This window comes from Coregonus lavaretus, assembly GCF_964263955.1.
Source record: "Coregonus lavaretus genome assembly, chromosome: 10".
NCBI classification, from domain to species: Eukaryota; Metazoa; Chordata; class Actinopteri; order Salmoniformes; family Salmonidae; genus Coregonus; species Coregonus lavaretus.
The window spans coordinates 20,648,679-20,675,739 of NC_139997.1; the positions used below are offsets into that span (position 1 = coordinate 20,648,679).

A 27,061-nucleotide genomic window follows, 5' to 3' on the forward strand; every position below is an offset into this window, starting at 1 on the left:
CAATCAGGATGCTCTCGATGGTGCAGCTGTATAACTTTTTGAGGAGCTGAGGATCCATGCCAAATCTTTTCAGTCTCCTGAGGGGGAATAGGCTTTGTTGTGCCCTCTTCACGACAGTCTTGGTGTGTTTGGACCATGATAGTGTTGGTGATGTGGACACCAACGAACTTGAAGCTCTCTTCTTTTTCCTGTAGTCCACAATTATCTCCTTTGTCTTGATCACATTGAGGGAGAGGTTGTTGACCTGGCACCACACGGCCAGGTCTCTGACCTCCTCCCTATAGGCTGTCTCATCGTTGTCGGTGATCAGGCCTGAGGGGCCCCCGTGTTGAGGATCAGCATGGCAGATGTGTTGTTACCTACCCTTACCACCTGGGGGTGGCCCGTCAGGAAGTCCAGGATCCAGTTGCAGAGGGAGGTGTTTAGTCCCAGGGTCCTTAGCTAAGTGATGAGCTATGAGGGCACTATGGTGTTGAATGCTGAGCTGTAGTCAATGAATAGCATTCTCACGTAGGTGTTCCTTTTGTCCAGGTGGGAAAGTACAGTGTGGAGTCCATCATCTGTGGATCTGTTGGGGCGGTATGCAAATTGGAGTGGGTCTAGGGTTTCTTGGATAATGGTGTTGATGTGAGCCATGACTAGCCTTTCAAAGCACTTCATGGCTACAGACGTGAGTGCTACGGGTCGGTAGTAATTTAGGCAGGTTACCTTAGTGTTCTTGGGCACAGGGACTATGGTGGTCTGCTTGAAACATGTTGGTATTACACACTCAGTCAGGGACAGATTGAAAATGTCAGTGAAGACACTTGCCAGTTGCTCAGCGCATGCTCGGAGTACACGTCCTGGTAATCTGTCTGGCCTGCGGCCTTTTGAATGTTGACCTGTTTAAAGGTCTTACTCACATCGGCTGCGGAGAGCGTGATCACACAGTCGTCCGGAACAGCTGATTCTCTCATGCATGCCTCAGTGTTGCTTGTCTCAAATGGAGCATAGAAGTAATTTAGCTCTACTTGTAGGCGCGTGTCACTGGGCAGCTCGCGGCTGTGCTTCCCTTTGTAGTCTGTAATAGTTTGCAAGCCCTGCCACATCCGACGAGCGTCAGAGCCAGTGTAGTACGATTCAGTCTTAGTACTGTCTTGATGCTTTGCCTGTTTGATGGTTTGTCGGAGGGCATAGCAGGATTTCTTATAAGCGTCCGGGTTAGAGTCCCGCTCCTTGAAAGCGGCAGCTCTACCCTTTAGCTCAGGGCGGATGTTGCCTGTAATACATGGCTTCTGGTTGGGGTATGAACGTACGGTCATTGTGGGGACGACGTCATCGATGCACTTATTGATGAAGCCAGTGACTGATGTGGTGTACTCTTCAATGCCATCGGAAGAATCCTGGAACATTTTCCAGTCTGTGCTAGCAAAACAGTCCTGTAGCTTAGCATCTGCGTCATCTGACCACTTCTTTATGAACCGAGTCACTGGTGCTTCCTGCTTTAGTTTTTGCTTCTCAGCAGGAATCAGAAGGATAGTGTTATGGTCAGATTTGCCAAATGGAGGGTGAGGGAGAGCTTTGTACGCATCTCTGTGTGTGGAGTAAAGGTGGTCTAGAGTTTTTTTCCCCGCTGATTACACATTTAACATGCTGGTAGAAATTAGGTAAAATGGATTTAAGTTTCCCTGCATTAGGCGCCGCCTCTGGATGAGCGTTTTCCTGTTTGCTTATGGCCTTATACAGCTCATTGAGTGCGGTCTTAGTGCCAGCATCGGTTTGTGGTGGTAAATAGACAGCTACGAAAAATATAGATGAAAACTCTCTTGAAAATAGTGTGGTCTACAGCTTATCATGAGATACTCTACCTCAGGTGAGCAAAACCTAGAGACTTCTTTAATATTAGATTTTGTGCACTAGCTGTTGTGTACAAATATACACAGACCACAAACCCCTTGACTTACCAGAGGCAGTTGTTGTATCTTGCAGATGCAGTGTATATCCCGCCAGCTGTCTGTTATCCATGTCGTCGTTCAGCCACGACTCGGTGAAACATAAGATATTACAGTTTTTAATGTCCCGTTGGTAGGATATACGTGATCTTAGTTCGTCTATTTTGTTATCTAATAATTGTATGTTGGCTAATAGGACTGATGGTAGAGGCAGATTACGCACTCACCGTCGGATCCTTACAAGGCACCCCGACCTACTTCCCCGATATCTCCGTCTCTTTCTCATGCGAATGACGGGGATTTGGGCCTTGTAGGGTGTCTGTAGAAAATCCTTCGCGTCCGACACGTTAAAAGAAAAAATCTTTGTTCAGTACAAGGTGAGTAATCGCTGTCCTGATATCCAGAAGCTATTTTCAGTCATAAGAGACAGTGGCATAAACATTATGTACAAAATAAGTTACAAATAACATGAAAAAAACAATAGCACAATTTGTTTGGAGCCCGTAAAACGGCAGCCATCTCCTTCGGCGTCATTGCTTTCTAATGAGGTGAAAGGAAAATCTGTTGATGTGGTATAGACTTAACCAGCCATGGGACACACACCCACTCACACACTCACGAGTGCACACACATATGCATCCACACACGCACACATGCACGCACGCATGAACACACACACACACACACACGCACACAAGCACATACCCAGCCCAGCTGTGTATCTTCCCGCTGGCTCGTCCCCTCCAGAGAGCCAAGGTGACACACCAGGATGCCACGACGACAACCCTCATGTCTGCCACACTTGCACCTAATTCCTACAGCGCGTAATGAGCCACTTTGTCATCATGCCAACTTTGGCTGGATCAATGCAGAAAGAGAGCAGGGAATGGAGCGTACATTTCCCCTGCTGAAGACTCCTTCTTCTTATCAACAAAGCATAGAGTTGCACGACAGGCCAGGCTGACCCCAGTGGCTTCATGTACCGTTGTGGATCAGTATGAGAGGAGACAGCAAGAAAAGTAAGTGGACTGTGTTTAGTGGTGGAAAGCAGGGAGAGGTTATCTCTGAGTGTGGGGATTTGAACTTTCGAACACATTTCTGGTTAAAAACATCCTTTTGCGAATCTTCTCAATCACTCTAGCCGGCATCACTGTATTGCGCAGACATTTGCTGTAAGTTGAAATTTGTTTACAGCAACTAAGACCAATAAATATAGTTTTATGACTTTGTGGAATAAAAAGGCATTGAGTGTCAACGAAAAAACACATCGTTATGACTCCTACTCTTTATGTGTTTGGCATATGTTATCTGTCAGATAACAATGAATCAATGACAGTATGACACCATAGACTGTCTGCTGTCCACTCTCTTTAAATGCTACCTAACAGCTATTCACATTTTCCAGCTGTTTCTATGTCAGACAGAGATGTCCTTTATGCTCGGCTCATAAGTAAAACATTTCCTTTCAAAAGGGAAAGGTTAACTTTTGATGTCCCTGGATGTAGTCTATTGAAATGGCATGCCAAGACCACACAATGACAGCTGTAATAAAGGAAAATGAATAGCTGCTGAATATCATAAATAATTGGATGCCTAACAGGTGCTATGACATTTGTTCTCTTTTGATTGCCATACAATGGCATTCGTTTCATAATTGTCTTGCTCACGACTGAACTCGTCATCAGAATGGACTTGCTGGCCAATACTACATATAGCTCATGGGAGATCTTAAGCCTATACAGTAAACAACTCTTGATGTGACAACAGTGAACTCTTATTGAACTGAATTTGGAGGAAAATAGAGGTGATTCTCAGGGTTTCATGGTCAGAAAAATATGATTAGATCTCATATCTACATGGCCATGTAAATACTGTATGTGGGTAATATTGCAAACTAAAAAGCTATACATTAAATACGGTTTTATTGGCCTTGTTTTCTTGTCCCGATTCCATCTGGTAGTCACTTTAGTCATTACCATTCTCTTTGTACTGGGAGCTGAATCTGACACATGCACAAGGTTAACCACAGTAAATGCATAGCCTTGACCCTGGGCTCGTTATAAGTATGCCCAACATACCTCCACACATTCACCGGCATTCTGCCTCCACTGCCACTAACCAATGTATTACTAGAATTGTATGCCAAGTCAAATCAAATCAAATTTTATTGGTCACACACACGTGTTTAGCAGGGTGTAGCGAAATGCTTGTGCTTCTAGCTCTGACAGTGCAGTAATATCTAAGAAGTAATATCCAACAATTTCACAACATATACACACAAATCAAATCTAAGTAATTAATGAAGATATATATATATATATATGGACAAGTGATGTTAGAGCAGCACGGACTAAGATACTGTAGAATAGTATAGAATATAGTATATACATATGAGATGAGTAAAATAGATATGTAAACATTATTAAAGTGGCTAGTTTCCATTTCTAAAAGTGGCCAGTGATTTCTAGTCTATTTCTATAGGCAGCAGCCTCTAATGTGCTAGTGATGGCTGTTTAACAGTCTGATGGCCTTGAGATAGAAGCGGTTTTTCAGTCTTTCTGTCCCAGCTTTGATGCACCTGTACTGACCTCGCCTTCTGGATGATAGCGGGGTGAACAGGCAGTGGCTCAGGTGGTTGATGTCCTTGATGATTTTTTGGGCATTCCTGTGATATCGGGTGCTGTAGGTGTCCTGAAGGGCGCGTAGTTTGCCCCCGGTAATGCGTTGTGCAGACAGCACCATCCTCTGGAGAGCCTTGCGGTTGCGGGTGGTGCAGTTGCCGTACCGGGTGGTGATACAGCCCGACAGGATGCTCTCAATTGTGCATCTGTAAAAGTTTGTGAGGGATTTAGGTGCCAAGACACATTTCTTTAGCCTCCTGAGGTTGAAGATGCTCTGTTGCGCCTTCTTCACCACACTTTCTGTGTGGGTGGTCCATTTCAGTTTGTCAATGATGTGTACGCCAAGGAACTTGAAGCTTTCCACCTTCTCCACTGCGGTCCCGTCGATGTGGATAGGGGGGTGCACCCTCTGCTGTTTCCTGAAGTCCACGATCATCTCCTTTGTTTTGTTGACGTTGAGTGAGAGGTTATTTTACCTGGCACCACACTCCCAGAGCCCTCACCTCCTCCCTGTAGGCTGTCTCGTCATTGTTGTTAATCAAGCCTACTACTATTGTGTCGTCTGCAAACTTGATGATTGAGTTGGAGGCGTGCTTAGCCACGGAGTCATGGGTGAAAGGGAGTACAGGAGTGGGCTGAGCACGCACCCTTGTGGGGCCCCAGTGTTGAGGATTAGCGAAGTGGAGGTGTCGTTTCCTACCTTTACCACCTGAGGGGCGGCCCGTCAGGAAGTCCAGGACCCAGTTCCACAGGGTGGGGTTCAGACCCAGGGCCTCGAGCTTAATGATGAGCTTGGAGGGTACTATGGTGTTGAATGCTGAGCTATAGTCAATGAACAGCATTCTTACATAGGTATTCCTCTTGTCCAGATGGGATAGGGCAGTGTGCAGAGTGATGGCGATTGCATCGTCTGTGGATCTATTGGGGCGGTAAACATATTGAAGTGGGTCTAGGGTGGCAGGTAAGGTAAAGGTGATATGATCCTTGACTAGTCTCTCAAAGCACTTCATGATGACAGCGGTGAGTGCTACGGGGTGATAGTCGTTTAGTTCAGTTACCTTTGCTTTCTTGGGTACAGGAACAATGGTGGCCATCTTGAAGCATGTGGGGACAGCAGACTGGGATAGGGAGAGATTGAATATGTACGTAAACACACCAGCCAGCTGGTCTGCGCATGCTCTGAGGACCCGGCAGCCTTGCGAGGGTTAACACGTTTAAATGTTTTACACATGTCGGCCACGAAGAAGGAGAGCCCACAGTCCTTGGTAGCGGGCCGCGTCGGTGGCACTGTGTTATCCTCAAAGCGGGCGAAGAAGGTGTTTAGCTTGTCCGGAAGCTAGACGTCGGTCTCGGCGATGTGGCTGGTTTTCCTTTTGTAGTTTGTGATTGTCTGTAGACCCTGTCACATACGTGTCTGACTCCACTTTGTCTCTATACCAACGTTTTGCTTGTTTGATTGCCTTACGGAGTGAGTAGCTACACTGTATGTATTCTGCCATATTCCTAGTCACCTTGCCATGGTTAAATGTAGAGCAAACAGCACAAGCGTCACAAAAAACGCCTTTGAACATAGAAGAAATGCATTAAAAATGACTAATATCTATTCCATCGTATATTCTCTTACTCTCAGAAAGGTCAAAAGGCGTGCCCGATGCGTTTTTTCTGATAGCGCTTCAGCAATCACGTCATGTCACATTTCACAAGTTGTTTGTCACCATGATTGATTTGATTTGCTTCCACACCCACCATTCTGCACTATTTAGCCAATACTTTTTACATGTATACAACTCCAAGGCCTTAAACATACTCTTGACACTTCAGTCTTTTCAGAGTTTTAATAAACCCTTCACCTTCTCAATTAAATCTGTTAAAGGAGGTATATACAAAGGAGAACCATCTAGCTAGCGTTCTGTTAAATGCTTGTTTTAGATGTGAAGAGTCCATTCAGATAAGCAAAGTGATTTCAGTCAGCGCGCGCACAGAAATCGTAGTGAAAATGTAGGCTGCGCTTGTTTTTAACGACCAGCATCGATATGATAATTTTTTTACCTGTTCCTAGTGCTGAAGAGACAAACAACTTGAACATTCATGATATTGCCTAAGTTCAGAGAGTAGGGTATTCAATTGCATATTTTGAGTCGGAAAGATAATACCAGGCTGAACCTGATAAGCCCAGTGCCCTTGGAGTGTTCAACGATTAGGTGATCAATAAAATGCCTTATATTTGAAAGAGACAGATTGTGTTCTCTTCTATTTCCCCCTGCTCGGCAAAGGGGTGCCGTGACATTAACATCATATTAGATGGTAATACGTACAAGGCATTTCCTTAATTCCAGCAAGATTCAATTGGTCCACATTTAAAAAATGGTAAAAAGGCATGTTGGAAATCCAATCTCCATACCAAGTAATTGATGCCAAAACATGTGTATGTGTGTCTCTCTCTCTGTGTGTGTGCGCACGTGTGTTGGTTTCACCACAAAGAGTATAAAGACCTACTGGGGAAAAGGCAATCTGGCAATTTTATACCTGGCATTTTAAGAGAAACTATGTACAGATGTAGGATCTTAATTTGACCTATATTGTAACAGCAAAATAATCCAGCAGCAACAAGATTTGAACATTTCAGCTATTTCCTTTCGCTGTCTGAGAAAGGTCCACTTTCTTTGGGAGAGATGGCAAATGGCACTTAATGATGGGATATATGGATGGTGACAAAATACGTTAATTTTTTTGTACCCACACATTTACATTTTAGTCATTTAGCAGATGCTCTAATCCAGAGCGACTTAAGTGCATACATTTTTATTTTTTTATTTTTCCTACTGGCCCCCCGTGGGAATCTAACCCACAACCCTGGCGTTGCAAGTGCCATGCTCTACCAACTGAGCTAAACTGCTGCAGGAGTTGAATGAGTCTGTTCACCCCGGGGGGTGTGGCTGTAGAAAATGGCAAAATGGCAGCAACTAAAATGGACAGAGGCTAAGAAGGGATGAATGAGAGTGGGGTTTAACCTCTACGGGATCGGTGTCCCGTATACGGGACGGTTGAGCTAACATGTGCTAATGTGATTAGCATGACTGTTGTACGTAACAGCAAACCTTCCAGGACATCAAATCAAATCAAATCAAATTTTATTGGTCACATGCGCCGAATACAACAGGTGCAGACATTACAGTGAAATGCTTACTTACAGCCCTTAACCAACAGTGCATTTATTTTAAACAAAAAAAGTAAGAATAAAACAACAACAAAAAAAGTGTTGAGAAAAAAAAGAGCAGAAGTAAAATAAAGTGACAGTAGGGAGGCTATATATACAGTAAAATAAAGTGACAGTAGGGAGGCTATATATACAGGGGGGTACCGTTGCAGAGTCAATGTGCGGGGGCACCGGCTAGTTGAGGTAGTTGAGGTAATATGTACATGTGGGTAGAGTTAAAGTGACTATGCATAAATACTTAACAGAGTAGCAGCAGCGTAAAAAGGATGGGGTGGGGGGGCAGTGCAAATAGTCCGGGTAGCCATGATTAGCTGTTGAGAAGTCTTTTGGACCTAGACTTGGCACTCCGGTACCGCTTGCTGTGCAGTAGCAGAGAGAACAGTCTATGACTAGGGTGGCTGGAGTCTTTGACAATTTTGAGGGCCTTCCTCTGACACCGCCTGGTATAGAGGTCCTGGATGGCAGGGAGCTTTGCCCCAGTGATGTACTGGGCCGTACGCACTACCCTCTGTAGTGCCTTGCGGTCAGAGGCCAAGCAGTTGCCATACCAGGCGGTGATGCAACCAGTCAGGATGCTCTCGATGGTGCAGCTGTATGGGCAGAAAGCTTAAATTCTTGTTAATCTAACTGCACTGTCCAATTTACAGTAGCTATTTGAGTGAAAGAATACCATGCTATTGTTTGAGAGAAAAATGTATCACGTCAACTGGTTTGATACATTCACCTCTGAAGGTAAATAATGTACTTACAGTAAAATTCAGTAATCTTGCTCTGATTTGTCATCCTGAGGGTCCCAGAGATAAAATGTAGCATAGTTGTGCTTGATAAAATCAATTTTTATATTCAAATGTAGTAACTGGGTTCTACCGTTTGAACCCCTGCTGTCTCTGGCTCCACACCCACCCCGCCCGGCCATCTAGATGTGTGAAAGTTAGTGTATAAGCTAATGATCCATCATGTATGACATTCCTGGGAGTGTGTAAACTTACATTTTGTATTACCATGTAATTTTGTATGTTGTCTATAGTTGTGCACTTTAAAATGTATCAATTGACCAATTCGGCACATTTGGGCAGCATAGTCCAGTATTGCAATGCTTCACTGGATCAATGTGAAACTTTGCACACACACTGCTGCCATCTAGTGGCCAAAATCTAAATTGTGCCTAAACTGCAATATTATATTGTGGCCTTTCTCTTGCATTTCAAAGATGATACAAATAAAAACGCATGTGTTTTGGTATCAATAATATGCATATCCTTGCTTCAGGTCCTGAGCTACAGGCAGTTAGATTTGGGTATGTCATTTTAGGCGAAAATTGAAAAATAGGCTCCGATTCTTAAGAGGTTAAAAGCAGCTTGTGAGAGACAAATGTATATCCAAGAGATAGATGGGATGCTTTGAATGACGTAAGCACAGTTTTTGAAAGAACTGCTCCAAGATACAGTACATTATCTCCCTGCCCCACTGAAAAGCAACCTTTTCACTTGTTGTTGAACTGGCCTGTTAATGAACTGGATTACATTAATGCACAACTTACTTATGGCTTCACATTCCATTTGAAGCAATTTGTTTTAATATAAAGTCCTTGATGAAGTGGGAAAAATTAATTTCAATCCATTTTATATATTGTAGTATAGTCATAATGAAATAACTTAGAATAATCTGTCACACATCCTTCTGTAGCTGAGGTGCAGGAGATGACGAGCAATACAGTAATGGAATGAAGTGTCCACACACTCAGGATCATGGCACAATACTGTAATGGAATGAAGTGTCCACACACTCAGGATCATGGCACAATACTGTAATGGAATGAAGTGTCCACACACTCAGGATCATGGCACAATACTGTAATGGAATGAAGTGTCCACACACTCAGGATCATGGCACAGATTTCATTTTATTATATGACACTGTGCATTGAGCCTGCGTGTGTGTGGAGACTTCATTCCATTATAGTATAGTCATAATGAACCACATAATCAGCTATGATTTTGATGATTATATAGCTACCATTGTTTCGTTGATTAGCTAGACCACCCAATTTGGCATTTTACATCTTTGAGTGGCTATGTTTGATATTTAAGCTGTCAGTGTTAAATATCAGTGCAAAAATCATAACAATGCACCAAATTAAAACTTTACAGTTAAATTGAACAAGAGTTATAGGTAAAACTATGTTTTCTTTGACTTAAAACCATGAATAATGTACTGGTAGCAGCTCATGAAGTTGCCTTGCTGCTATGCTGACGTGCATTAGACATCGCATCAAATACTTCAGGGGATTTATGAATAATAGATACAATCATAAGATTAAGGCCATAAACATACAGTAGCTCTCATTGTACAGTATATATTTGATGATACAGTAGACAAGGTCAACATGAACTCTACAGTACTAAGCCATGTTTACCTTATATTCCTTATATAAATCGTGGCCGCCATTGCAATAAAAAATAAATAATAATAATAATAATAATAACCTTTATTGGGATGGTAAAATGTTTTCAGTGTAAACTTAAACGACTAAAATCAGATATAAAATATGTAGAAAAGATAATGGAGCAATATATTTTTGGAGAACTAACAATCACCAAAATAAAACAGATAGTCAGGGAGAATCTAAAATTCCAAAAATGTCATGGCATTTGGTTGGCATTGATTTTGTTATAATGTTTGAGTCACCCAGATTGCATAAGCATGGCAAAATGTTTAGAATTGCAGGAAATTAGCTTTTAAACAGCAAAATATTGTATCTGTGGCCAGAGGGGGGGGGGGGGGGGGGGCTTTAAAACCGCACCATTGGCCACTCCCACTACCCAAGCAAGATGGAAAGATCAACTGAAGTGGAAAAAAATTGTAATATGAATCATTTTCAAATGGATGACCCGCTGACATTACATTTAGTGTTATTATTGGTTCTCTCAGAATTCCCAAGGTGAAATAAATAGTTCTCACAGCTTTACTGCTGCATAGGCAGTGCAGTTATGTGTGAACTCTCTGTGTTATTGCTAAGGGAGTATAGGACAACCAGTGGTCTTAGATGGTAATATCCATCCAGTCATATTCAGATTTCCCTATTTTACCCCATCAAGAAATATACTGTGCAGCAGTCAAAACTTAGGCCTGGCATAGACATGATCCTATTGTGGCCACAGAGAAGAACAAAGGTTGCAGATGATGGTAACAATCATGGATTAACCAACAGATGAAAGACTACTTGAGCCTTGAGTCAAGGCACTGACAAATACCACCATCCTTTCTGTTCACCCTTGGAGAGAGAGAAAAAGAGAGCGAGAGAAAGAGCAAGCGAGTAAGAGAGAGAGAAAAAGAGAAGGCAAGCCAGTGAGAAAATTGAGGAGGGATGTGGGAAGCAGGTAAATCGAAGGGGGTTATGTAGATTTCCTAAACCAAACAAGTTGTTCCAAGCGGTGTGTAATTCACTCCACAGATGATGGGTTTTACAGCCCTTTTGCCGGTTATCTGTAAATCTGTCAGTGAAAGAGTAAATTCCATTCCCCCTCTCCTTAATCTCATTTGCCTTCGGTACCAACGGTGCATCAAATGCCGCTGACTTCTTCTCCGGTGGCGGAATCCTTCGCTAGTTGCCTTGGCCCTGGCTGCTGTCGCCGCACCGACGGAGCCCGGGAGTAAATCCCACCTGTCCCACATGAGCTGCTCCGTCAACTGACAAAAAAATCCATTATCTCGGAATGTTTTAAGGGCCTAATGTAGTCCTTATCTTTATTTTGCACTGGGAAAAACATTAATTACACAGCGTAGTAAAAGTTCCCTGGTTATCATCAGCCCCCCCCCCACACACACACACAAACCCGCATGTATATATCTATGTGTTTCAAGGCTGAATACAAATGTTTTGTGAAGGCAGGTGTCGACTCAAGCCGATATGTGTGTTTTCACAGTACTGGTGGCTGCCAATCATTGTGCCTGTTCTTGCACGTGTAATTTCACATCGCAGCCAACCTCTGAACACAGGAGTTACTATCAATGAGATAAGGGAAAATAACAAGCATGTGAATGTCGCTTTTGTCTCGCAAGGTAGTTTGTTAGACCGCAAGGTGTGTCTTTTTTTAAATGCGTTTTTTCCCCATTCACACAGCGTGGTGTGACATTTCTTGACAAACCTTCGGAGTGTTGTAAGGGATAAAAAAACATAATTGGTACTGTATGCTAGGATATATGGTGATGTGTACATAGGAGATTCAGAGATCAAGCAGTATACACCTTCCCATTGTGTTCCACTCCATAACAAGCCTTTTCCTACAATCCCTTGGTCTTAATGATTTTGTACTTCCTTTCGCATTTCGCTGAAGCACTAACAGGCTAGAGCAGCAAGGCGAGTGCAAATGAAACCCCATAATAACTAGTCGCATTGAGAGAGAGAGGACACAAAAACAGCAGTGTGTAGATGCTGTGAATTCTATAGGAGCAGGCTCATTACAGCACAACACTTGCATCCTCTACGTTGGAGGGGTCTCCATGGTGATTAAGGTCTCACAACCTGGTCTCACAACATTTTGTATTATTCTGTATATAAATCCAAGACACTCCATTTAGTGTCAGGAGGTCAGTGTGATACGGTAGGATGAAGTCAGGCGCAGGACACAGAGCTAATCGAAAACGTACTTTACTCGTAGGTAACGTAAATAGTGGAGTTTGGAGTGTGACTGTTTGAGGTTGTGGACAGGTGTCTTTTACACTGATAACAAGTTCAAACAGGTGCCATTAATACAGGTAACGAGTGGAGGACAGAGGAGCCTCTTAAAGAAGAAGTGACAGGTCTATGAGAGCCAGAAATCTTGCTTGTTTGTAGGTGACCAAATACTTATTTTCCACCATAATTTGCAAATAAGTTCATTAAAAATCCTACAATGTGATTTTCTGGAAAAAAATGCTCAATTTGTCTGTCATAGTTGACGTGTACCTATGATGAAAATTACAGGCCTCTCTCATCTTTTTAAGTGGGAGAACTTGCACAATTGGTGGCTGACTACATACTTTTTTTCCCCACTCTATATGTGGTCCTCTGTAGCTCAGCTGGTAGAGCACGGCACTTGTAACGGTAGGTAGTGGGTTCGATCCCCGGGACCACCCATACACAAAAAAAAATTATGCACGCATGACTGTAAGTCGCTTTGGATAAAAGTGTCTGCTAAATGGCATATTCATTAATTAATATTAAATATATGTTATGGCAGATATTCATTTGTGGATGTCCATCATCCATTTTGTATGATATGTTACAAATTACAATTTGTATTATATGTTACGAATTTGCAAAACATACAATATATTACAAATTTGCAAAACATACAATATGTTACAAATTTGTAAAATGTATGATACATTACAAATTTTAGCTAGGTAACTAGGTGGCTAATGCTCGCTAACGTTAGCTAGGCTAGGAGTTAGGGTTAGAGGTTAGGGTTACGTTTAGGAGTTAGGTTAGATGGGTTAAGGTTAGGGATAGGCGAAGGGTTAGCTAAATGAGTTAAGGTTAGGGGAAGGGTTAGCTAACATGCTAAGTAGTTGCAAAGTAGCAAAAAATTAGTAAGTAGTTGAAAAGTTATCTAAAATGCTAAAGTTGTCTGTGAAGAGATTCAAACTCACAACCTTTGGGTTGCTAGACGTTCGTGTTATACGCCCACCCATCCTCCTAAGTAACCATCTGTCTTATGTAACCATACCAAATGTAAGATATCATACTAAATGGAGTGTCTCGGATTTACGAACAGAATAATACAAAATGCTCTGAGACCAGGTTGGGTCTCATCAGATTGAGGTTAAAAAATGATAAATATGACATGTGGGTAATTATAGTTAATATTGCAGAAGAGGTGAGATAAAGGAGAGGAAAATGTTGACACACATTGGTTTAGAGCTTAATGAAGGCTTATGGTTTTCTTAGCAAGGTAGAAAAATAACTGTGGGGGTGGGTTTAAGCAACTGCCACCTTATCTTCGATGTTGAGGTCTTATCAACTGACCAATAAAGAGGTCCGTACTTACGACTCTGTCTTTCAGAAAATATGTACTCAGGCGTTTTAATTCAGCTCAGTTCAGTTCAGATGAAATGTATGTTCTGTGAAAGGCTTATTAAGGTTGGTTCTGTGAAAGGGTTAACTTCTGGACTGACTTATGTTTTATTTTTTCCTTCTGACTTCTCAGACTTCCGAGTGAGCTCATTTGGAATACTTTCATAAACCCACTGTGTTATTATTACAGATAAAGATTGAAACAGCAAGGGAGCTATGTAACAGTGTTCAATCAAAGCACATTAAAGATGATTGACTAATCAAAGTCAGGGAATTGAATAGGGAAACACAGTGAACCAGATGGCCCTGCGCTGCACATACACTTTTCTACTTTATAAACTGTGAAAGAGATGTCAGATATATATATATATTTAGATGCCTTATGACTGTGCTTCATATTCATTGGAGCCATCTATGTAAAGCCTACACATGTTATGAGTTAGCTGACCATGACTCCATCTGCATGAACAAAAATGATGACAAACAGTGCACTACTGTTGGAAAATGTATTTTAACTCACAAAATTAAGTTCTAACAAAACCTTACCAAACTGTGTGTTTGTGTGTCTTTGATAGTCAGAGTGAAACAAACTAGGCGTGAAAGCAGCTAAAGTTACCATGTATATATCATTATGGGTTCATGATGGTGCATTATTAGTGACAGAGAGCAGCTTTCTCCCTCCAGAGGGAAATCTTGTCCAAGAAGATGGTATTATGTCCATGAGAATGCAACCCCATAACGAATAGCCATGTGTACAGTCCCGTCTCAAGCGGACACTTTTACAATGATCTACTGCAAAAGCCCTTAGAACAGCAAAACGTGTTTATTAAAGTGAAATTGTCGAGGGAAACAAACCTTCGAAGCGGAGCAGCTGGGCTTTTAAAACAGCTAGGTAAAATAATCACACAACACCACACACACAAACACACATCCCCGCTCCTCACAACTCACTCACAATTCTCATTAATTTGGTCCTCCCAAAATAGCCCCAGTATAAATATCCTTTGCCTCTAAGGCTGCGTTTACACAGGCAGCCCAATTCTGATCTTTTTCTTTTCTCATTTGTCTTTTGACAAATCAGATCAGCTCTGAAAAAGAGCTGACGTGAAAAGATCTGATGTGATTGGTCAAAAGATAAATTAGAGAAAATAAATATCAGAATTGGGCTGCCTGTGTAAATGCAGCCTTAGACTCGATTAACAATGCAACAATAAAGTCCATTTTTTTTTTATCAGCGCGTTGGCAACTAGATGTGAATAGATTCAAAACAGTTTATTTTTTCCTCTTTTTTTTGTGGTGATGATGCACGGTTGACTGCCCTTGCTGGAGACATACAGCACTGCGGTATTTAGAGTTTCCAGAGATATGCTCCCTATAGCATGATATACTGTACAGAGTGAAGCTATTCTCTCTTCCCACACAACTCTCTCGCAGAGACAGATAAAAAAGAAGAAGACACTTTATAAAATACATTTAACTCCTGCCTAACCTGTGGTCAGGTAGTATGCATGTTCATCTCTCAAAAGGAGTTGGTGCTCATACTGCCCAATACCTTCACTGTCCCCACACTGTGATGGCTGAATATAGTGTCACTGCAAAGTGCACTTAATCTGCTTTCCGAAGTCAGGGAGCCATTACCAAGAGGTGATAAAGAGGGGTCCATCGGCATCAATCTTTTTATTAGAAAGTAATGGTCTCTTCCACTTCCAAGATGTCCACCGGCCACCTTGAGCTATAGGGCCTTCTCTCTTGTCGATTGCTTGAGCCCCTCCTATGATTGAGATCTGGGAGATGACTCATCCCTGTGGGGAGGGGGTACACCATCGCATTCTGATTCCCGAGCCACTTGGAATCCCTCTCTAAAGCCATAACCACGTCTTCTTCAACAGACTCCTCTCGGCGACCGATGCCTCTCCGGCCGTTTTTCACGTCTTGTTTGTTTACTCCTAATTATAGTTTTTTCCAGGAGCTCAAAACTATAGACGAGCATATCGCGGTCGCGCACCTCCCAGATGAGCCAAAAGCAATTCCAGTTATTCCACACCATGGGAAAACTCAGTAAAACATTCACATTTGCTGTATTGGCTTTTCACAAAGTTCTCATGGGATCCAAATACACTGAACAAAAATAAGCATCATCAGCCGGGCTAATGACCATGGAGGACCTTCCCCTTTTATGACTGGGTCCAGACAGAAGTGCAGCCTAACAGCACTTAGCTGCCACATAAATTACTTGACATGAACTGTGACAGCCTTTTGTGGAGGACCAAAATTAGGCTAGATTAGGCAAATTGCAATCCATTGTTCACTGAGTTTCAATGGCTCTGATGACAGATACTGTATGTGGCAAATATGTGTGCCTGTATCACAAAGGATCATTTCTTTGGGTTAGAAACATAATCAAGCTCACCCAGCTTTTATAAAATGGCTGAAAATAAATATTTTGACTGACTCATAGGACTGATATCAGCAATAAATACGGTAAGAAAGTTGCAATCGTCTATGCCTTTACTTTAGGTGCTAAAACTATATGATGGCTGTTTTTTTGTTTAATATTGCATGAAGAAAGACACTGTGCAAGTGCTGAGTTGTTGAATGGTATTGATAATGTACAAAAGCAAACTATCCACCCAGTGGTAATGGCTCATTGCATACCTGCTACAGTAATTGTTCCACTATGTGTTTCTGTTTCCTGATTGGTGGTTGTGTCCATAGAAATATAATCTCATTCTGTGATTGTGTCATTGTGATTGACAGACACAGGGTCATGTTCAGCAGGCACAAAATGGAGGAGATTGTACCTGAATTTCTACAATAAGAACACTCATTTTAGGTTTCAAAGTGTTTCCTGTTCCATCCTTTTAATAATGACTGCTTATAATTTCATTTGGCCCTCCTTCAAAGATGGGCTTTAAAGTGTTTAGGAGAGTCTTCCACTAAATAACTGCCGTTGAACTGCCAACTTTTAAAGGCCTGCTCTTCACACTCATTTAAACTTTGGCTGCACAAATGATTTTTCGGAATCAATAATGGAACTTCTGGAATGATGGCTTGCTTAGGCTATATAAATGCACTGCTATTAGGCCTCCCGAGAGGTCTAAGGCACTGCAGTGCTTGAGGCGTCACTACAGATCCAGATTCGATCCCGGGGTGTCGAGGCCGGCCGCGACCGGGTGGCCCATGAGGCGATGCACAATTGGCCCAGTGTCGTCTGGGTTAGGGGAGGGTTTGGCCAGCCGGGATGTCCTTGTCCCATCGCGCTCTAGCGACTCCTGTGGTGGGCCGGGCGAATGCACGCCTACACGGTCGCCAGTTGTACGGCATTTCTTCCGACACATTGGTGCTGCTGGCTTCCGGGTTAAGCGAGCAGTGTGTCAAGAAGCAGTGCGGCTTTGCAGGGTCGTGTTTCGGAGGAAGCATTGCTCTCGACCTTCGCCTCTCCCGAGTCCGTACGGGAGTTGCAGCGATGGGACAAGACTTTAACTACCAATTGGGGAAAAAAAGGGGTACAAAATAAATAATAAAAAACAATTCCACTGCTATTAGATGATTGACACAAATGTAATAGCCAGGGGTGTGAAAATGCATGCTATGAGTCATGGGCGGTATATTTAGTCTGCATGCCTTTATCCACACCACCAAAACAGTTGAGTCATACCCAGCAATTTCACTTCAATTTCCCCGGTTCAAGGTTTGGACAATATCGGCTACTAGGCTATCTGTAGGCCTAGTCTATAGCATCTGTATCAAAACACACACAGTGTATCCATGTTTACAATTGAATCCTTGATAATAATGGCGCCGGAGGAGATGGCTGCCATTTTACGGGCTCCTAACCAATTGTGATATTGTGTGTGTTTTTTTGCGTTATTTGTAACTTATTTTGTACATAATGTTTCTACCACCATCTCTTATGACCGAAAAGGGCTTCTGGATATCAGAACAGCGATTTCTCACCTCGTACTGGACAAAGATTTTTTCTTTAACGAGTCGGACGCAAAGGATTTACTTCAGACACCGGACAAGGCCCAAATCCTCGTCATTCGCATGAAGAAGAGACAGAGATATAGGGGACGTAGGTCGGGGTGCCTTGTAAGAATCTGACAGCGAGTGGGTAACCCGCCTCTACCTTCCGTACTATTAGCCAACGTGCAATCATTGGATAATAAACTGGATGAGCTCCGATCAAGACTATCTTACCAACGGGACACTGCTGCTACTCTGTTTTTTTTTTCTATGCATAGTCACTTTACCTCTACCTACATTTACATATTACCTAAATTACCTCGGTTAACCTGTGTCCCCACACATTTACTCTGTACCAGTACCCCTTGTATATAGTCAAATTACTGTTATTTTATTGTTGCTCTTTAATTATTTGTTATTTTTCTATTTTCTTTTCTTTTCTTTTTTTAACTTCAGGTTATTTTAGTAAATACTTTCTTAACACTTGTTGGTTAAGCGCTTGTAAGTAAGCATTTCACTGTAAGGTCTACACCGATTGTATTTGGCGCATGTGACAAAGACAATTTGATTTGATTAACAGTAATGCCCACACACCTGTACAGAGCGATTCACCAGGTCCCTGCTACCATGACAACCCCCCGCCCCGCCCCGCCCGTCCCCTCTCATTCTCTCCCTTTCTCCCTCCACTTGCCAGAGCTCTTACTGTGAGGGGGTTTAGCAACAAACTCAAATTGGTGGTGCATACTTGTAAAGATTGGGAAAATAATGGATTCAATTAACCTGATAATCGTTCGGACATTAGTGCTGCTATCCCTGCCTATTTGTAATGTGCAACAAACCCCGAGCACCTCGGTACAGTGCTGAAGGGATGGTGGAGATCACTAAAACTATATTTTATAGGGCCAATCACAAGAAAGTCTGCATATGTTTGAAACGAGATAATCACGCATGAGTGTTGTTGTTTGTGCTCTTTTCTGCGCATTTGGCACCAGTGGTTGAAGTTTTATCACGTCATCTCAACCGAAATACCTGCTTTGGGGTTGCTCTGCATGCTGTCCACAACGGCAACCGTTAATTTTCCTTGAACGTGAAATTGCGCACTGTCATCATCAATACAAGCAGCTGGTCCATTTGGAAAGGAAAAGTAAACATTTCCATGCGAGCTGCAGAACAGAATGGAACAGGCTGCCGATATATTTTTGATTGCGCAGGAAGGATAGCTACCCTCTTGCATAGGTTATGCTGCACCAGGAAAACATATTTGGATTAACAGATGAACAGTAGGCTATTAACTAACCCGCGCTCGCTCCACAGGACGGTTATACGCATTTGCCTTTTAAAACAACGGAAGCATTGTGTCTCGACAAGCAGTGGGATTTATAAACCGAAGATGGATGTTTGTGGATACTTTGCAGTGTCTTGGAAGTGCCTGGTAGTTCTGTCTTTCAGGCTGCTGTTTCTTGTCCCCGCAGGTTTGCCTGTCCACAGTCAAGATGAATCCCAAACCGATAGTAAAGTGATGGACAATATTACTGTCAGGCAAGGCGAAAACGTCTTTCTCAGGTAAAACACTTTCTCATTATTCTTACACTCATTGCGTGTGCATGGTTATAAAAAGTTGTGCTAACTATGAGTCCAACGTTGCTTTGCCAATTGAAAGTACAAGAAGAGTGGTTTATGTCAGGTTAAATGATACCATTCTAAATGTTGGCTATGGTAATTTACGTGTCATGTACATTTGTCATTGAGAGGGATTCCAGAGGATTAGCCTATATACCAGACACTTCATTCTGAAGCAATAGTCCTTAACATCAGTTAAAATTAACTCCAAATGATTGTTGTTGTGTAATGGTGTTGAACTAAGGTGCTTATGGTGGAAGAAGCCCCTATGCAGGCATGTGCACAGATAGGGCTTTACCTGTGCAGAGCACATGCTCCTTTGCCCTTCCAGTCTCCAAAGTGCTGTTTTGGGTGGTGGGATAATTTCCCGAAACAATAATATATATATATATATTTTTTAAATGTGTCATTGTTGTTCAGAACCCACTGCCCGCAAGTCCTCTTGACATGGTCAAATTCACCCCCCACCCAGTCCATTGGTTGCACCTGTTGATTACGCAGGGCCAGCTCTGGCCTTTTGGGGGCCCTAAGCATGATTTGGTTGGGGGGGCCTCCCACCTTGCAGCAAAACATTTTAGTGGCCCCCCCTCTTGACGACGGAGAAAATTTTTTGTTTTCAAGTTAATTTCCTGCAATTCTACACAGAGGTGGCGCCACAGGTTCAAAAGTGGTGTGGCAAATTTTGTATGTGTCTTTTCTGGGGGCTGTAGTTTTTCCTGATCTCATGACCTGGTCAGGTAAAACTCTGGGTCATATTCATAGGCTATGACAAAATATTATTATTATAGATATATTCCCTTTTCATCTGTGCTATGACAATAGGGCTGGGGTTTTTCTTGTCGGGTCATGTGAATTGGAAACACTCATGACCTAAGGTGGAAAAAACCCTTTCAAACTACCACAAACCTTGTTGTTATTCATTCTGAATCGGATATCAAAAGAGCCAGAGAACAACTTCAATGGACAACATACTCTGTAGTTTAGTGAACTACTATAGCAGGGCTGAGCATTATGCAAAGAATGGTTACAATATATTTTAAAATATTAATTTCACTCTTTACACACATACACTGTTAAGCAATGGACTTTGAAAAATAAAAAAGACACAGGTTTTAGTAGAGAAAAGTATTTTAATGTTATGTCATAAAAACTATTAGTTCATCTGATTACAGTGCTCTTCTGCAATTATGAATTCTGGAAGCTTTATGCAAGGCAGGGTTACATTTAACACTATACACAGTAGACTTTGTAGCAAAGTATTTTTTTATGTGTAAGTAATAATACCACTAACCTTGTGTTGTCCTGATTGGTTCCCTGGCGCTCACTGTAGGAACTGATCGCCTGTTAAATCTATATGTTCAATCATTAAATCAACTATTTTCAATGTTTTCATTGAAAATAATATCCCCCTTTTAATAAAGTAGATTTTATTGAGTATCACTCATTCTATTGCACTCTATTCTCTAGGCCATCATTGTAAATAAGAATTTGTTCCTAACTGACTTGCCTAGTTAAATAAAGGTTAAATAAAAAAATAAAAATAAAGAAAACCTAACCAAACCTGCTAGTTGAAAAAGACTGACGCAATGGCTGCCTGTCGTATTTGTGAAAGTTATGGTGCTGCCAGAATCTATCAATTCTCTCTTTCTGCATTAGCCATCCATTTTGTTATGGTTGGACAAATGTGTTCATATTGTCTGTGTTGACTGCTCTGTGGTGGAATTAGTTTTTTAAATTACTTTTAAGACAGTGACATTTGTGCCACAAATATTTGTGAAATACCAAATACCAAACTTTGTAATACTTTATTTATAAGACTCTTTAGGGGTGTCAATCATTTTGACCCTTGGCTTTTTGAGAATAAAATGTATTACTTATTAAACTATATCTCTTTCTCTGAGCAATTATATTAGTATAAAATAATATAATTTGTCAATTCTTTTGGAGCATTAATTCAGTATTTGAATTATTTATTTTATACAGTCATTATTGCTCATCTTTATCATGGGTGTTAATTTCAGACCCCACTGTATATATCTTTATGACAAGGTACCAGGAGTAAATACTTCTACTAATTCGAAGCCAGTGTTTGGAGGATATATTGGCACAGTTTGCCGGCCCTCGAATTCGTCTCGGGTCTAACAACACCCGTGCCAATATACAGTGGGGAAAAAAAGTATTTAGTCAGCCACCAATTGTGCAAGTTCTCCCACTTAAAAAGATGAGAGAGGCCTGTAATGTTCATCATAGGTACACGTCAACTATGACAGACAAAATGAGAAAAAAAATCCAGAAAATCACATTTGTAGAATTTTTAATGAATTTATTTGCAAATTATGGTGGAAAATAAGTATTTGGTCAATAACAAAAGTTTCTCAATACTTTGTTATATACCCTTTGTTGGCAATGACACAGGTCAAACGTTTTCTGTAAGTCTTCACAAGGTTTTCACACACTGTTGCTGGTATTTTGGCCCATTCCTCCATGCAGATCTCCTCTAGAGCAGTGATGTTTTGGGGCTGTCGCTGGGCAACACGGACTTTCAACTCCCTCCAAAGATTTTCTATGGGGTTGAGATCTGGAGACTGGCTAGGCCACTCCAGGACCTTGAAATGCTTCTTACGAAGCCACTCCTTCGTTGCCCGGGAGGTGTGTTTGGGATCATTGTCATGCTGAAAGACCCAGCCACGTTTCATCTTCAATGCCCTTGCTGATGGAAGGAGGTTTTCACTCAAAATCTCACGATACATGGCCCCATTCATTCTTTCCTTTACACGGATCAATCGTCCTGGTCCCTTTGCAGAAAAACAGCCCCAAAGCATGATGTTTCCACCCCCATGCTTCACAGTAGGTATGGTGTTCTTTGGATGCAACTCAGCATTCTTTGTCCTCCAAACACGACGAGTTGAGTTTTTACCAAAAGTAATTTCCGAATAATTGCTCCCACAGTTGATTTCTTCAAACCAAGCTGCTTACCTATTGCAGATTCAGTCTTCCCAGCCTGGTGCAGGTCTACAATTTTGTTTCTGGTGTCCTTTGACAGCTCTTTGGTCTTGGCCATAGTGGAGTTTGGAGTGTGACTGTTTGAGGTTGTGGACAGGTGTCTTTTATACTGATAACAAGTTCAAACAGGTGCCATTAATACAGGTAACGAGTGGAGGACAGAGGAGCCTCTTAAAGAAGAAGTTACAGGTATGTGAGAGCCAGAAATCTTGCTTGTTTGTAGGTGACCAAATACTTATTTTCCACCATAATTTGCAAATAAATTCATAAAAAATCCTAAAATGTGATTTTCTGGAAAAAAAATATCTCAATTTGTCTGTCATAGTTGACGTGTACCTATGATGAAAATTACAGGCCTCTCTCATCTTTTTAAGTGGGAGAACTTGCACAATTGGTGGCTGACTAAATACTTTTTTTTACTGTCTTTCCGACATTTGCAAGGTTTATATAAATCTCTGCTGTTGAAAACAAAATGTTAGTCTAAAAGAAATGTGAGATAATGTCTAGATGCTTTTTATTGTGAAGATCAAGTTTATAAATTGCTTGGCTGGGCTGATGAGACAGTGGATTGTGCAGTCAGATGGAACAGACTAAATAGGCATTTTAACGTCTTAGATTTATCCGGTGGTAACTTGTGCAATAGACACTGTCTGGAATGTGGTTTTAACCAATCAGCATTCAGGATTAGACCAACCCATTGTATAAATCTCTATAAATCTGCAAGAGTATAAATAAACACATACTTATTGCAGAAAAACCTCTCATTAGGTGGAGGGGAACTCTACCCAGCACTTTGCCTCAAACTCTCTGATACAATCTTTGATACAATCTTTCCTCAGCCATGGTGCTTGTCCCTTCCATGTTGTCAACTATTGTAGCTGCTCTCCTTATCACTGTAAATCCGAAGTTACTGGACTGAATCAAATCCGCACAAAATTCCAGAGCAGAGGCGCACTGCTCACTTAACTTCACTTAAAACAAGACCGGCTGCTGCATGCCATTCAAGCTGGGGGTTTTCTCCCTCGTCCTCATTTCAAATATAGCACTAAAGAAGTTTTCGAATGACTCTGGGGAGATGTGGATGTACAAAGATGACCAGTGTGGCTGTCTGATGTTTGCACATTTGCAAAACGAAGTGAATTACCAGACATTTTGTGTTCCATCCCCACCTACCTGTAATCTGAAAATACTGAGGTTAGCGATTAGCGACCAGCGGTGAATGTCACTATGGCGACGGGGTGTACTGAGGGTCTTCTGAGCTGCTTATCTTCCTGGACAGATGAGTCTAGTCCCACAGCCATGTGACCTCTCTATGTGGTGGTATAATCATCCTCAACTTGCTGAACAGCAATCGTTAGCCACATTTTTTTTAGGTTGGGTTAAGCACATACGTAAGCCTTCATATGCTAACTAGCCAAGATCTTTGTGTCTACTACATAATATAGTGCAGTTTCTGCATTGTGCTATGTCTTAAAATTGACATTTTCTGCTTTATTGGCTTGATTGATATTCAATTTAAGGCTCGGCACACAATCATTTTGGTAATGTTTTTCTTGTACAACAGCCTCTGTCAACCAGTGACCTCATTATTGCAATGTAACCCTTGAATATTGTGGTAGTTTAGCAAGGAATCTGCCAATGCCCCACATTATAAGACGAGAATGAATGTTGGCAACAAGACATCTCACAGGAAACATTAATTTATCTTTCTCTGATTATTGTGTTATTGATTTTCATTGATTTTCATTTCATTTAAAATGCTAAATGTAACAACCATTTTCTTTACAGACTAGCCATCAAATTTGTTAGTGCAGAATAATTTGTTGGTGCATATAACTATTTGCTGTTGTCATGATCGTCGTCAAGAGAGGAGGACCAAGGCGCAGCGTGATGAACGAACATGTTTATTTATCATTAGCGATAAACACGGACAGTAAACCAAAACAACAAACGACTCGTAACGTCCTAGGTAACATAGACCAACACGGAACAAGAACCCACAACCACAAAGGGAAAACAGACTGTTTAAATATGGCTCCCAATCAGAGACAACCAGCCACAGCTGACACTCGTTGCCTCTGATTGGGAGTCACTCTAGCCAACATAGAAATAAACACAACAGAAAGAACACACCCTGGCTCAACATAGAGTCCCAGAGCCAGGGTGTTACAGTACCCCCCCCTAAAGGCGCGGACTGCGACCGCGCCTCAACTAGAGCAAAACAGGGGAGGGCTGGGTGGGCATTCCTCCTCGGCGGCGGTTCTGGCTCCGGTCTTGCCCACCACCCTCCAATAAACCCCCCATAGCGCCCCTGGTCCGGTCTGGCCCCGCTGGCTGGAGCTGAACTGGACTTAGCAGGAGCGGTTAGCTTCAGCTCCGTAGTGGAGCAGTTGACCGGTACCTTACCAGGCACCGGTGACCCAGGCACGGGTTGTGCGGGACTGACGACGCGCACCCCTGGCTTGGTGCGTGGAGTAGGAACGGGCCGGACCGGGCTGACGATGCGCACCCCTGGCTTGGTGCGTGGAGTAGGAACGGGCCGGACCGGGCTGACGATGCGCACCCCTGGCTTGGTGCATGGAGTAGGAACGGGCCGGACCGGGCTGACGATGCGCACCCCTGGCTTGGTGCGTGGAGTAGGAACGGGCCGGACCGGGCTGACGATGCGCACCCCTGGCTTGGTGCGTGGAGCAGCAACGGGCCGGACCGGGCTGACGATGCGCACCCCTGGCCTGGTGCGTGGAGCAGGGACAGGCCGGACCGGACTGGCGACGCACACCGTAGGCTTGGTGCGAGGAGCAGGGACAGGCCGGACCGGGCTGGCGACGCACACCATAGGCTTGGTGCGAGGAGCAGGGACAGGCCGGACCGGGCTGGGCGACGCACACCGTAGGCTTGGTGCGAGGAGCAGGGACAGGCCGGACCGGACTGGCGACGCACACCGTAGGCTTGGTGCGAGGAGCAGGGACAGGCCGGACCGGGCTGGCGACGCACACCGTAGGCTTGGTGCGAGGAGCAGGGACAGGCCGGACCGGACTGGCGACGCACACCGTAGGCTTGGTGCGATGAGCAGGGACAGGCCGGACCGGGCTGGCAACGCACACCGTAGGCTTGGTGCGAGGAGCAGGGACAGGCCGGACCGGGCTGGCGACGCACACCGTAGGCTTGGTGCGAGGAGCAGGGACAGGCCGGACCGGACTGGCGACGCACACCGTAGGCTTGGTGCGAGGAGCAGGGACACGCCGGACCGGGCTGGCGACGCACACCGTAGGCTTGGTGCGTGGAGCAGGGACAGGCCGGACCGGGCTGTGGAGACGGATAGGAGACCTGGAGTGAAGAGCTGCCACAACCCGTCCTGGCTGAATGCCTACCTTCACACACTCTGTGTGAGGCATCAGCACAGGACGTACAGGGCTGTGTACCCGTACTGGCATAACAGCACGTGACACTGACGCAGGATATCCGGGACTGAGGAGAGGCACTGGAGGCCACGAGCGCTGAGCCGGCACACTCCGTCCTGGCTGCATGCCCACCTTCGCACAACACGTGCGGGGTGCTCGCACAGGACGTACCGGACTATGCCGGACCACTCGTGGCACAGTGCGCAGCTCCGCATACCGCGGAACCTGCCCAGTCTCATGCTGCCATGCCTGAGTACGGGGAGTTGGCTCTGCTCTCCATCCAGGCTCCGCCAACCTGCCTTCTGGCCCCCAAAACCCGGTGGCCTCCTCTCCAAATCGCCCTGTGGCAGCCTCCTGCTGCCCAGCCGCCCATGCCGTGTGCCCCCCCCCCTAAAAAATGTTTGGGGTTGCCTCTCGTCCGTCCGACGATGACACTGCTGACGCCGCTGCTCCTCTCTCGCCAGGGCCTTAATCCTAGCCCATGGCCCTTTGCCCCCGAGCATGTCCTCCCAGGACCACGATTTGCCCACCTGGGCCATCGCCAGCCTCTCCATCTCCTTTCCCGGCGCTTCCTCCCATGTCCAGTCTGCCTGCTCCTGGACACGCTGCTTGGTCCTTGTATGGTGGGTTCTTCTGTCACGATCGTCGTCAAGAGAGGAGGACCAAGGCGCAGCGTGATGAACGAACATGTTTATTTATCATTAGCGATAAACACGGACAGTAAACCAAAACAACAAACGACTCGTAACGTCCTAGGTAACATAGACCAACACGGAACAAGAACCCACAACCACAAAGGGAAAACAGACAGTTTAAATATGGCTCCCAATCAGAGACAACCAGCCACAGCTGACACTCGTTGCCTCTGATTGGGAGTCACTCTAGCCAACATAGAAATAAACACAACAGAAAGAACACACCCTGGCTCAACATATAGAGTCCCAGAGCCAGGGTGTTACAGCTGTTCAACAATTTCAACATGGAGATTTATTTTGCCAGTCCATGTTACTGTCAGAGTTGTTCAAGCCCTCTTCAAAGATATATTTAATTTCTCCCCGAAGTTACCCCTAGACCAAGATTGAGAAGGTGATAATTTGATTTCACCGAAGGATGTTAGGGATTATCTTTGTAATCCTATTCCCCCCTCACCTTGCCTCATCTAGTCTTACATCTATCATCTCCACGATTTCATGCATTGTCCTCAATTTACAATTAACCAGATGCTGTCATCTGGAGACCAAGAC

General features: G+C 43.5%; 1 protein-coding gene across 1 annotated transcript in view; it reads left to right on the forward strand.

Moving 5' to 3' along the window:
* Window positions 1-19,183: 19,183 nt before the first annotated feature.
* LOC311136220 (opioid-binding protein/cell adhesion molecule-like) overlaps window positions 19,184-27,061 on the forward strand; it is a gene marked incomplete at both ends in the record, with an annotated part of 195,865 nt that continues 187,987 nt past the window's right edge. The window contains one exon of the mRNA XM_084170338.1: window positions 19,184-19,356. Coding sequence (XP_084026464.1) covers window positions 19,184-19,356 — 173 coding nt within the window. The remainder of the gene's footprint in view (window positions 19,357-27,061) is intronic.